The 13272-nt window shown below is 33.5% G+C and overlaps 1 protein-coding gene across 24 annotated transcripts in view; it reads left to right on the forward strand.

Moving 5' to 3' along the window:
- The window catches only part of vps50 (VPS50 EARP/GARPII complex subunit), a 305358-nt gene that overhangs the window by 170132 nt on the left and 121954 nt on the right, over positions 1 to 13272 (forward strand). For all 24 annotated transcript variants that reach the window (XR_015515668.2, XR_015515667.2, XR_015515669.2 and 21 more), the window contains 2 exon segments: positions 5637 to 5743; positions 6896 to 7017. Coding sequence is in view for 4 of the 24 variants with exons in the window: in NM_001365104.2 (NP_001352033.1) it covers positions 5637 to 5743; positions 6896 to 7017 (229 nt within the window). In the remaining 20 variants the exon portion in view is untranslated.

Here is a 13272-nt window from a genome sequence, read left to right on the forward strand (position 1 = left end):
GGTTTTGGACCATATAGGGGATAGACGTGTGTTTGGATATAACTATATATTTTATATATACATATTTTGACCACACTTCTTTTTTTATTGTTCATTTATTAATTTGCTGGAAATTAGAAATAAATTTAATAATCGTTTTAGAGCAAATATTTGTGCTGAACAAATTAAATTATATGTGTAGGCTTATGGATGTCTTCAGTAGAGTGCGTACAACACCGTTTTCTGTGCAATTGAAAGTAAAGAGGCTAAATGGAGGAGGCTCGTTCTTTATCCTGGCGCTGTAGATGCTCTGTTTAACTTTTCTTGCTGGTGAATCATTCAGTTTTTCCACTTACAAAATCTGCCATGTAAATAGCAAATGTGCCATGGCGTGACACAACTGACTCTTAAAGGGAATGGGAGATGAGACCCTGATTGTTTTTTTTTCAAAACACACCTATAACTCATTAAGAAATTAATCTCAACCCTGTTAGACCATGGCGCAAAACATATTTTTTAGTCTTTAAAAAAGCAAAAGTGGATTCGGACACGCCCTTAATGCTTATGCACCATATGCTTTAGACTTTGCGCCTAGATTGTTAAAATAGAGCCCTTAGTATCAAATAAAAAAAAGATTTTTGCAATCAATCGTATTCAGAAATAATATTACTGTACAGTTTAAACAGCAATAAATTATAAATACCAGGAGTCTCAAAATACATTTTTTTATATTTACATAATATTTCATATAAGTTCAGAATATTTAATTTTTCTACACAAAAGTGTGGCTGAACGCTTTCGGTCTCTGATTGGCTCTTTTGAATCGTTGTGTCCATCACATGACCATTAGACTGAATTTTGTTTTGTTAAATACACTCCTGTATATTTTCTTTATTCTGAAATGCCACAATGCTTTTTTTTCATTTTGAGTATACACAACTAAAAGTAAACCCATTGCAGTCTTAAACACTACAAGAAAAAAAAAAACTCTGCCTTCCCATTTTTAGTTTTATTGAATCAAATAATTTTTCTTGATATCTCAACTTATTAGTCGAATCGACTACGGATATTAAGTTAACTATGCATAACAGCTTTGTAAAAGATTGCTGAATAACAGGAGTCCTAAAATAAATACTTAATATGAAAAATCAAGAACAATATCTAATATTTACTTTTACTTTTACGAAACATAAGTGTTTCTGAAAGCTTTTGGTCTCTGATTGGCTCTTTTGGATCGTTGTGTCCATCGGATGACCATCAGGCTGAATTTTGTTTTGTTTTGTTATATGCACTCCTGTATGTTTTCTTTATGTGAAATGCTACATTGTTTTGTTTTTATGCTGAGTATACACAAATAAAAGTAAACCCATTGCAGTGTCATACACTTTAAAAAGTTTTTGTTGTTGTTGTTGAATCAAGTAAGCTTTTCTTGTCATCTCAATTTTTTACATCAGTCAAACCAACTAAAAATATTTAATTATTATAAATCATAATTCTAAAAAGTTAATTAATGTATAACTAAAAAAAAATTAGCTGAAACCTGATTAATTTAACATAAAAACTTTTGTTGACATTAGGGGTGATAATTTCGGTTAATTTTGCCAACCGCCAATTATTAACTCAATATTAACAGTTAACGGGTCAGATTAATATTAAATCATTATTTAATAAAAAAAATAAATAAAAAAATGACGTGTCTATTTTGTGTCTGACACATTAAATATTGCATTTTAAAATACGGATTTATTTTAACATGCAAACACATTAACAACATTCATGTTAACATATCAACAATCTTCACGCACATTATTTTGAATGTGAAATGTTTACCTGTAGATTAAAAAAAAAAGAAATCTGGTACTATGATGTTTATAAATTTATATATATATATATATATTTTATATATATATATATATATATATATATATATATATATATATATATATATATATAAACTGCAGTGTTTCAGATATGTATAATATTGTGAAGACTGAAGGGATGATAAAAATGTAATCTTTTTTTCTCTCTTTCAATAGAGTTTAAATATATATGTACTCTACAATGAAGATTATTAGCTTTTTAATTAATATTTTAAAATAATATATTATAAAGAAGAATCTTTTAAACTTTTATAAATACATTTAGCTTCTGACGTGGATTTTCAGTTGTGTAGTGCAGATGAAGAGACCTTTTCTCAAAACTTCATAATAAAAGTTTTCAATTCAGCCTAAATAATTGATTGAAATTCATTCATTCGTTTTCCTTCGACTTACTCCCTTTATTCATCACGGATCGCCACAGTGGAATGAACCACCAACTTATCCAGCATATGTTTTTACAATTTTTCAATTTATTTTGTTCAATTCACCTATACTGCATGTCTTGTGGGGTAAACCGGAGCACCTGGAGGAAACCCACGTGAACACGAGGAGGACATGCAAACTCCACATAAAAATGCCAACTAACCCAGCCAGGACTCGAACCAGCGACCTTCTTGCTGTGAGGTGACAGTGTTAACTACTGAGCCACCCTGTCGCCTTAATCGAAATTCAATTTAGATATTCATAGCATGATTGTCAGCCTGTCTTCATCGAGCGTGTAATATCATGTTTTCAAAAACGGTCGAATATATTCCGGTCACTTGTTGAAACGCTTCATTAACCTGAGACAGAAATCAGCAGGCAGCAAACTTCTCATTTATGGATTTCATGTTTCCTTTCGGGCAGCGATTTAGTTGTAGATTCAGCCAGTGTACAGCGAACACACAAGCTATCATTAGCCTCTTATAACCAGCGAACGGCATTAATTATTTCATGAAAAACGAGTCTTTTAAGTCCACGAGGCGTCCATTTAGAGCCATTCAGAGCTTTGAAGTCAACTAAAAACGTCTGGAGGAGATTGTTAAAAACGGCTTCTTTCGGGATTCAAGCACGTTGTTGTTTTGCTGAGTTTGCAAACTGACGTGTTTCTTTAATCTCTGCTTTTCTTAATCGCTCCTCACAGTGTTTTACGTGTGATAGAAATGTCATAAATCAAGGGAATGATTAGGGATGTGATTAAACAGTGAAGCCTGATGAATATTTAATGGCTGTTTGTTCCTCATAAAGATGACTGATGGTTTTCGCTGTAGTAAATCAGCCGCTGTATTACATGTTGTGACACTTTGACACATTTTAAAGGAGCGAATGTTTCGCGTGATTAAAGTCACATGAGTTTTCTTGAATGTGATGTTGTGATTCTTGCTTACAAGATGAGATTTCAGTGCCTGTTTGGGAAAACACTGTAATGTTTCGGATTCAATCCACTGCAAAAAGAGTCTTACTTTATTTTTTTGTCTTCTTTCTAGTCCTATTATCAAAAAAATCTTAAATCAATGAATTATTTTATAATCTAGCAAAACATTTTGTATTGTTTTAGTAAAAAATATGTTGAAATTAAGTGAGTTTTTGCTTAAAACAAGCTAAATAATCTGCCAATGTTTGGGATGAGCAAAATAATCTTATTTCAAAGTGAATAACAAGATTATTTTGCTTACCCTGTTGGCAAATTGTTTTGTTTATTTTAAGGGAAAACTGACTTCATTTTGGCATAGTATTTCTTAAAACAAATCTATTTTGTGCTTGTCAAGAAACAAGACAAAAAAAATCAGTAATTGATCAGTTATAAAATAATTAGTAATCAAAAAAGTAAGAAAAGCATTTGCAGTGTACAAACTTATTTCAGTAGACATAATATGTTGTTAACTAGCACAGAAATAAAGCAAAAAGCACTTACAATAGAAGTGAAGGGGTCTGTTTTAAAGTATTTAGAAATGTAAAGCTTATTAAGTACTCAAACAATATTGTAATATGGAAGCTTTTCTCTCATCTAAGAAAAAATATGTTTTTTTCATGACTTTTTAAATCTCAAAATTTTGACTTTAAAATCCAAATTTAAAAGTAAATTTGTATCACATAATTACAACATTAGACATCATAATTTGAAAACTTTAATTGTCAAAATCAGGACATACCAAGTCGAATTAAGAATTAAAATCTTTTAATTATGAGATAAAACCTCTAAAGCCAAAATGCATATTTAGAATGATTTTAATCACTTTAAAAATTGTTTAAAAGTCAAGATAAAGTACTTTTTAAAGTATTTAAATTAATGTTAAATAATCATTAATACTCATAAATTATTTTTTTCTCATAATGACTTAGAATACCAATGTTCTAAAGCCAAAATTTATATTTAGCATAATTTAAAATATATTAAAAAGTACTCCAAGTTACGATAAAGTATTTTTGAAGTAATTTAAAACGATGCTAAAGAGTCATTAATAGTCATAATTATTTATCTCATACTGTACTTGTGACTTAGCATGACAATTTCAGTTTTCTAAAGCCAAAAAGCATATCTAGCATAATTTAAAATACTGTGCGACACAATAAAGTATTTTTTCAAGTATTTAAAATGTTGCTAATTAGCCATTAATAGTCATATTCACAAACTTTATCTCATAATCTAGACTTAGTTTGTAAATTTAAATTTTTTTTCAAAATAATTGGAACTTGTAATCTCAGTCACGACTTTCATGTCTTAATTCTGACTGATATGCCCTTTTGTACAATAATTATTTGGTTATAACTTCATTATTTATTGAATTATGTAAATAATTGTTGCAACAAAAAAATTTTATTTGACTTTTTAGGATAATTTTCTTTTTTAACTCATGTTATTTTTTATTTTATTTAATCTTTCATTTCATTTAGTTTAATGTTATTTTATTTTTTTCATTTAATTTATTTTAATTGTAATTAAATTTTATTCTTATTTGTTTTATTTTATTTTATAAAAATATTATTTTAATTTAATGCTTTTTTGTATTTTATTTTATTAAAATTTTATTTTATGTATTTTATTTTATTTTTAATATTTTTATTTAATTAATTAATTCATTATTAATAAATATTTTATTTTATTTGTTTATTTAGTCTCGTTTTATTTATTTTATCATTTTTTATTATTTTATCATTTTTTTTATCATTACTGTCACTTGTACTTAATTTAAATCCACACTAAAATCAAGTGCATTTTTCCCCCGCTCTTCTTTATTTGTTTTTTTTTCTTTTTATTTATTTATTTATTTATTTATTTATTTATTTATTTATTTATTTATTTATTTATTTATTTATTTATTTATTTATTTATTAATTTATTAATTAATTTATTAATTTATTAATTTATTAATTTATTAATTTATTTAATGTAATTGTTTTAAAAGAAATACATTTATGAAGAAGAAATAAATAAATATTAAATATTATAATATTAATTAATTAATTTATTCTTATTAATTATTTTATTTATTTATTTATTTTGCCTCATTTTATTTATTTAATTAATATTTTTTATGTTTTCTTTTAAATCAGTACTGTCACTTGCGCTTAATTTAAATTCACTCTAAAATCAAGTACGTTTTTTCCCTCACTTGTTTCTTTAATCCAGATAATACATTACATACAGCACATATGTTCTGCAAAATGGAGAACACAGACCTGAATATAGTCTGTGAACCCAGGTTAATGAAGAAAATGTGTGAATGAGGCTCTCCGGTTTTGAAGGTCATTAAAGTGTAATGCGCATCCTGAATTTGTGTGTTCCCTCTTAATCAGCGTGTCCAGAGAGACACTTCGCAGCCGGAAGAGATCCGACTACAACCTGAACCGAGCCAATGCCCCCATCCTCACCAACACCACCCTCAACGTGATCCGCCTAGTTGGTGAGTAATTGACATTTGACCTTAAACCTGTGCATGATAAAACTGACCCTAAGCAAAGGGACTGCAGTTTGACCTCTAATTAACTGGCTAATAGCTCAATTACTATGAAGAAGGTGCATCTGTGGCTCAGCTGCGTTCTGCTTCTGCTTCCGGTCATTATGTCTGTTCTGAGCATGTGTCCGGTCATCTTTACAACTTCATTTGAAAGCATGTTTGACGCGCGAAGGGTAACGTAATGGTTTCAGGATTGTGTGCAGTTTAAGATGAACTAACAGAGTTGGATTGTGAATAGGTGCTGTTTTAAGCCTATGTCTTAAAGTTCTGTATGTTGGCACAAAGCTAAAATATGTAGCCTAAATTTTATTTTATTTTTTGTTTTATTTTATTTGAACGTAAGTGTGTTTTATTTAGTTTAGTTTGTTTATTTATTTCTTTTATATTATTTTCATTTCTTTTATTTTATTGTTTATTTATTTATTTTTAGATTTTATAATTTTTTATAATTTTTATTTTGTTTTATTATTTTATTGAAATGCGTTTATACTTTTTTCCTTTTTTTTGTTTTGTTTATTTTTATTTATTTATTTTTTATGTATTTTTTGTTGAAGAAATACATTAGTGAAGAAGAAATAAATAAATATTACACTAGATTTTGTTGATATATGTTCATTTTTGCATTTGTTTTTAATTTTTTAATTTTTAATTTTATTATTATTCGTATTTTTTCTTATTATTTTATTTAAATGTATTTTATTTTAATTTTCTTTATTTTTCTTTTTTTTTCTTTTTTATTTCTTTGTTTTGTTTTGTTTTATTTATTTTTTGTTTTAGTTTATTTATATACTTATTATTTGTATGTATTTGTTGTTGAAGAAGTTCATGTATGTATATATATATATATATATATATATATATATATATATATATATATATATATATATAATACACATATACACACATGATAAATGCACTTTATTAATGCACATTACATTACATTCCTTTGTTTTTCTTATTTGAACAATAAGACGTTTCCAAAATATGTATTTTAAAAATGACACAGAAGCTTTGTGGTTGTACTATACATTCCACCCTGTGTATTTACCCTTCTTGTGTATCTCACATATCTTTTCCTGATTTGTTTTTCTTTGATAGGGAAATACATGCAGATGATGAACATCCTGAAGCCCATCGCCTTTGATGTCATCCACTGTGTGTCTCAGCTCTTTGATTATTACCTGTATGCCGTCTACACCTTCTTCGGCCGCAATGACATGGTATGCATTTCAAAAAGCATTGCCTTTCTCCTCCCGGGTTCGTTGTTATTACTTAACATTATGAAATATTTATTATATGCAATTGGAATCTTGCTGTGCTGTTTTGTCTGGAAGGTACATGTTCATTAAGAAAAGCGTTCCCGTATACCCTCATAGTTTTTTTCCCCTCTAATGTTTGCAAGGCCGTTGGGCACTGTTCTATAATTATTTCAATTATCATGTGAGCGAGTGTTTAGGCTTTGAGTTTTCCTCAGGAGGCTGGACTTTGAACATCAAAGACAGGTGTAAGTGGCTGTTTCTCTTGGGTTCTTGTGAATGAACTCAGAAGACCACAAGCTGTGAGAGTTGAGATACTGAGATCTTCGTGTGGGTCACATGGAAGTTTAAATAGAAAGTAATTGAAACATCACAACATTCATGCAGTGCATTATTATTTTATTTTTATTTTTCAATATACAGTTGAGGGCAAAAATTATTAGCCCTCCTGTACAATGTTACTTGCCGGCCACTTTATTAGGTACACCTGTTCAACTTCTCGTTAATACAAATTTCTAATCAACCAATCACATGACAGCTACTCAATGCATTGAGGTATTTAGAAATGGTCAAGACGATCTGCTGCAGTTCAAACTGAGCATCAGAATGGGGAAGAAAAGTGATTTAAGTGACTTTAAACATGGTATGGTTGTTGGTGCTATATGAGCTGGTCTGAGTATTTCAGAAACTGCTGATCTACTGGGATTTTCACATACAACCATCTCTAGGGTTTACAGAAAATGGTCTGAAGAGGAGTAAATATCCAGTGAGCGGCTGTCCTGTGGCCGCAAAGGCCTAGTTTATGCCAGAGGTCAGAGGAGAATGACCAGACAGGTTCAAGCAGATAGAAAGGCAACAGTAACTCAAATAACTACTCGTTACAACTTTTAAGGAGTGCAACTGTTACAAAAGATAACTTAATTGATTGTGTTGGAGCAAAACGAAGGAACTGTGTGAAACACAGCATTTTATACACAATGGCTACGTCTGAAACCGCATACTTCCATACTATATAGTGTGCTAAAATCAGTATGTGAGCCGAGTAGTATGTCCGAATTCATAGAATTCGAAAAACAGTATGTGAGAAGTACCCGGATGACTTACTACTTCATGCGAGATTCTGGAGTGCGCATTCCATTCTAACGGCCGAGTTTAAACGTTTAAATTCAAATGCAGTACCTACTGAGTAGTAAGCATTTTCGGACGCAGCCAATATATAGTAAACTACACTCCCCGGTCACTTTTTTAGGTACACCTGTAAAAATGCTGGTTAACGAAAAGACTGATTCGGGTTGGCCAGACTGGTTCGAGTGGAATGACTAATTAAGTAACTCAAATGACCACTTGTTACAACCGAGGTATGCAGAAGAGCATCTCTAAACGCACAACACGTCCAACTTTGAGGCGGATGGGCTACAGCAGCAGAAGATCACACTGGCCTGGTCTGATGAGTCTCGATTTCTGCTGTGACATTCAGATGATAGGGTCAGAATTTGGCGTCAACAACATAAAAGCATGGATCCATCCTCCGTAGTATCAACAGTTCATTCTGGTGATGGGTATTTTCTTAGCACACTTTAGGCCCATTAGTAGCAATTGAGCATCGTGTCAACACCCCAGCCTATATGAGTATTGCAGATGGCCATGTGCTTCTCTTAATGAGCACAGTGTACCCATCTTCTGATGGATACTTCTAGCAGGATATCGTGCCATATAATGAAGCATGAATCATCTCCGACTTGTTTCTTAACAACATGACAATGAGTTCACTGTACTCAAATGGCCTCCACAGTCACCAGAACTCAATCCAATAGAGCACCTTTAGAATGTAGCAAAACGGGACATTCGCATCATGGATGTGCAGCCGACAAATCATGTTAATATGGACCAAAATCTCTGAGGAATATTTACAGTACCTTGTTGAATCTATGTCAGGAAGGATTAAGGCAGTTCTGAAGGCTACCTAATACTCCTGTACCTAATAAAGTGGCCAGTGAGTGTATATTCTATTTCAAATATTTCGCAAATGATGTTTAATAGAGCAAAGAATTGTTTTAATACAATTTTTAAGGTCAATACTATTATCCAATGACTTGCCTAATTAAATTAAATTGCATAGTTAACCTAATTAAGCCTTTAAATTGCACTTTAAGCTGAATACTAGCAACATCACTAAAAATATTATGTATTGTCATCATGCTAAAGACAAAATAAATTAGATATTAGAAATGAGTTATCAAAACTAATGTGTTTAAAAATGTGTTTTAAAAAAGTTTTGACTTCAGCTATACAAAAGATGTACACGATTCTTGACATGTATAAGTCCCTTTATTAATCTAGGGTTCTACAGCTGAATAAACCGCCAACTTATCCAGCATGTTTGACGCAGCAGATGCCCTTCTAGCTGCAACCCATCACTGGGAAACACCCATACATACTCATTCACACACATACACTACGGCAACTTTTAGCTTTCTTAATTCACCTGTACCGCATGTCTTTGGACTGTGAGGGAAACCGGAGCACGCGGAGGAAACCCACGCGAACACGGGGAGTGCATGCAAACTCGACATAGAAATGCCAACTGACCCAGGCTTGGCTTGAATCAGCGCCCTTCTTGCTATGAAGCGATCGTGCGCCACTGTGACGCCCCAAGTTTTATTTATTTACTTATCACTCAATAAGACGTATCTAACAAGTCTTCATTTCATTCACCACTACCTGAATGTCCTGGAATATGCAAAAATGTAGTAGCTCCAGGGTGAGAGTTATTTATTTATTTTGCTCCCTAGAGCACTCTGTTTATTTCCTATCCTAAATGATTGTACAACTTATGCCATGTCACCTGCCAAATGTTACTGGAAAAATAAATTGTACAGGGAATTTTTATTTCCCTGAAGTCTCGCTTTGCAGAAGCTAAACCTGCAAAGACCACTACTAATTGCTATGCATCTTGCTATGCAGACTTGCTTAAACTTTGGTACCTTCATCTTTTTTAACATTTCCCATACAGCAAGTTTCCGAAACCCTAGTTTGTTCCATGAGTTCACCTGTTCGACCTACGGATGTTGCAGGTCATTGTGCTTTGAGCCGGTTTTGAGATCAAAACATGGGACTCAAAGGCCCCGTTTACACTGTCAGGTCTTGATTTCCATTTCCGTGCCCGTCCGACGCCCGATTAATGCCCAGGTCTTGATGCTTGATGCCCAATTCCGATTCGTTGCCTAAATCTGATATGCCTGTCCGTTTATACATTCTTTTAATTGTGAGCCATATCCGATCCATGTCGTTACACTTGCCATACAATTTACGACGTCGCGCATGCGTAAAGGTGGGTTCTAGTATCTGCACCACACTAGCCACGATGATAGAAATTGTCTTGCTTTTAGCTCTGCAGAATATGCGAAGTCCGCCCAGCTTTAAAAGGTTTTTGAAGCGGAAGTGGAGGGAAAGGGCTGTCATCGCAGCTTGCGCCTATGGTTTATATATGGTGTCCTCCACCATTCGGAGGAGTTTGTGGGTACGTGAGAGATCTCGGGTCTGGTGGGTGAAAATTGTTGCGACTGACCACTTTCCTCCTCCATGTTTCCACTGTTGTTTTTGTTGCCGCATCAGCATCTCCACACATGCTCTTCCTTCTACGTCATTAAACCACTGAGAAGTTCAGCATTGTCGCAAGTTTAATGACATACAAAATGGAATTCCTCAATAAATCCGATCTGCCTGTTTACATGATAGGCGAATATATCCGATTTATATCAGATTTATTTCCTCATATGAAGGAGGCCTGAAACTGATCTCTGAATATCTGAATGCATCTGTTTTTGTTCTGTTTACATGGTCATTGAACAGATTCGATCTGTGTCACATATAAGCAGTGGTGGAAAGAGTACTGAAAAATCATACTCAAGTAAAAGTACCATTACTTGCACAATAATGTAGTGCGAGTAGAGTGAAAGTATCTGCTGTAACTATTACTCAAAATATGAGTAAAAAGTAGCGCTTTCAAGAGTACTCAAGAGTAGTGAGTATTACGCTGTAAAAAGTTGTTTTGCATTTACATGCAGTTTGAGCAGGGATGTGTAAACGTAACATTCTGTAGTGCATTTAGTAATCTTCCTACAGTATATTCATTTGTTCCTTCCTTCGTTCCCTCCCTTCATTTGTTCAATCGTTCATATTTGTGTTCCTCCCTTCATTAGGTCCTTTGGTTATTCGTTCGTTCCTTTCTTAGTTTGTTCAGTTCTTCTTTGAATCCTTACTTTATTCATTTGGTCTTTCGTTCGTTTGTTCGTTCATTTATACATTTGTTCATTTCTTCATTCATTCCTTTGGTCCTTCATTCATTCCTCCCTACATTTGCTCGCTCATTCATTCGGTCTTTTGTTAATAATTTTTGTTCTTTCCCTCATTAGGTCCTTTGTTCATTTATTCATCCGTTCGTTCCTTTCTTCCTTTCTACGTTTCCTTCCTTAGTTTGTTCAGTCCTTCCTTGAATCCTTCCTTCATTCATTTGGTCTTCGTTCGGTTCTTTCATTTTTCATTCCTTCCATTTAGTGATTGTTTAAGGCTGTTTGGTGATTTCAGTCATCATACAGTCAACATCTATTTTCTCATCAGTAACATCCAGTCTATTAAAAGTCTGTGTGTCAATGTGTGTATACATTTTGAACATCATCCTGGACATTTTTAATGCTTCTGAAAAGTTTGCTGCATTTATAAAGCACCCATGTGTTGATGTTGTTCAGTATCATGTGATTTGATTTCTGTGCGATTTGACAAGACAGGAATCACAGGACTGATTTTTCTACTTTAGCTAATCCCCGTAGACAAGAAAGAAATAAAGTAGTGACTGCAGATTAAAGGAAAGTAGTGGAGTAAAAGTACAGATACAGCTCTAAAAATGTATTTAAGGGAAAGTAAAGGTACACATTTATAAAACGACTTAATAAATTACAATTCCTAAGAAAAACTACTCAATTACAGTAATTTGAGTATTTGTAATTAGTTACTTTACACCACTGCATATGAGCAAAAAAATCAGAATTGGGTCACATTTAACTGGCATTGTAAACGGCGCCTAAGTAAAGCCAACAATTAATTTGCTGTCCAATGGGTCCGTGCCTCTACAGCACCTTCAAACTAGCAATATGACTTCCCATCCCGGGTGTAATCCTCTGCAAAATCCTCCATTTTTCGAGTTTCAGGACTGCCTTCTCTACTCCATCATGGGGCCTTGAGAACATGATTGCAGGTGTAGATGAATTCCTGAGTGCAAAGGAAGTAGCACTGAAGGATCCCTGAATTATCTCCCTTTTTCCCACACCTGTGTGAGCTGGGAGAATCTGTTGAAGAAGGCTCATTTGTTACACAGAAATGGAGGCAGTAATAAAGCTTATGGTTTGGGTATTGCTTTGGTAGTAGCAGCCCCGTGGTATCTCACTGAAGCTGTTACAGACAAAGACTGCCTGCTGTTCTTGTACTTTCCTGCCTCTTGGCAGTCAAGAAACCACTCTGAAATTCAAAGACAAAAAGACTGGATCTTCTCAAGGCTGATGTGTACATCTTTTTCCAGCTTCCTCTCATCTCACACTGCCTTATCCACAAATCTTTAAAAGCAGGGGTGCTCAAAGTTGGCCCTAGAGGGCGGGTGTTCTGCATAGTTTAGCTTCCTTCAGCACACCTGCCTGGAAGTTTCTAGTAAACCTAGAAAGAGCTTCAGTTGTGTCTAAGGCCCCGTTTACACTAGTGCGTTTTAGTTTGAAAACGCATAAGTTTTGCTACGGTTACGCCATCCGTCCACACTACGCCGGAGTTCTCGAGCGCCGAAAACGGAGCTTTTTGAAAACGCTGGAGAGGCCGTTTTCATTCTAAAACGCTGCTGCTCCGTCTCAGTGTGGATGGGGAAAGACGGAGATATCTGAAAACGGAGGCGGGGCTGCAAACGTTCGCCTATCTGATTGGGGCTTTTCCTCAATATTAAGTAGCCCACACACAGTTCAGTCTCGCATCCTCTTCTTGTAAGTTAAGACTTTGCAAGTTTGATCAAGGCTGCAGTCTCCCCCTTCTCAGTTTGATATGGAAAACATACCGAGGACACGGGTGAATCTTCAAAGGGAACAGTGTACTTTATAACTTCATTTACATCACCTTGGCTACGTTGTTTCACTTTCTCAACAATAAAATGTAAACATGATTTAAGGAACTGCCTATTTTCTT

Source organism: Danio rerio, chromosome 19 (genome assembly GCF_052040795.2).
Source record: "Danio rerio strain M-AB ecotype USA chromosome 19, GRCz13ab, whole genome shotgun sequence".
Lineage (NCBI taxonomy): Eukaryota > Metazoa > Chordata > Actinopteri > Cypriniformes > Danionidae > Danio > Danio rerio.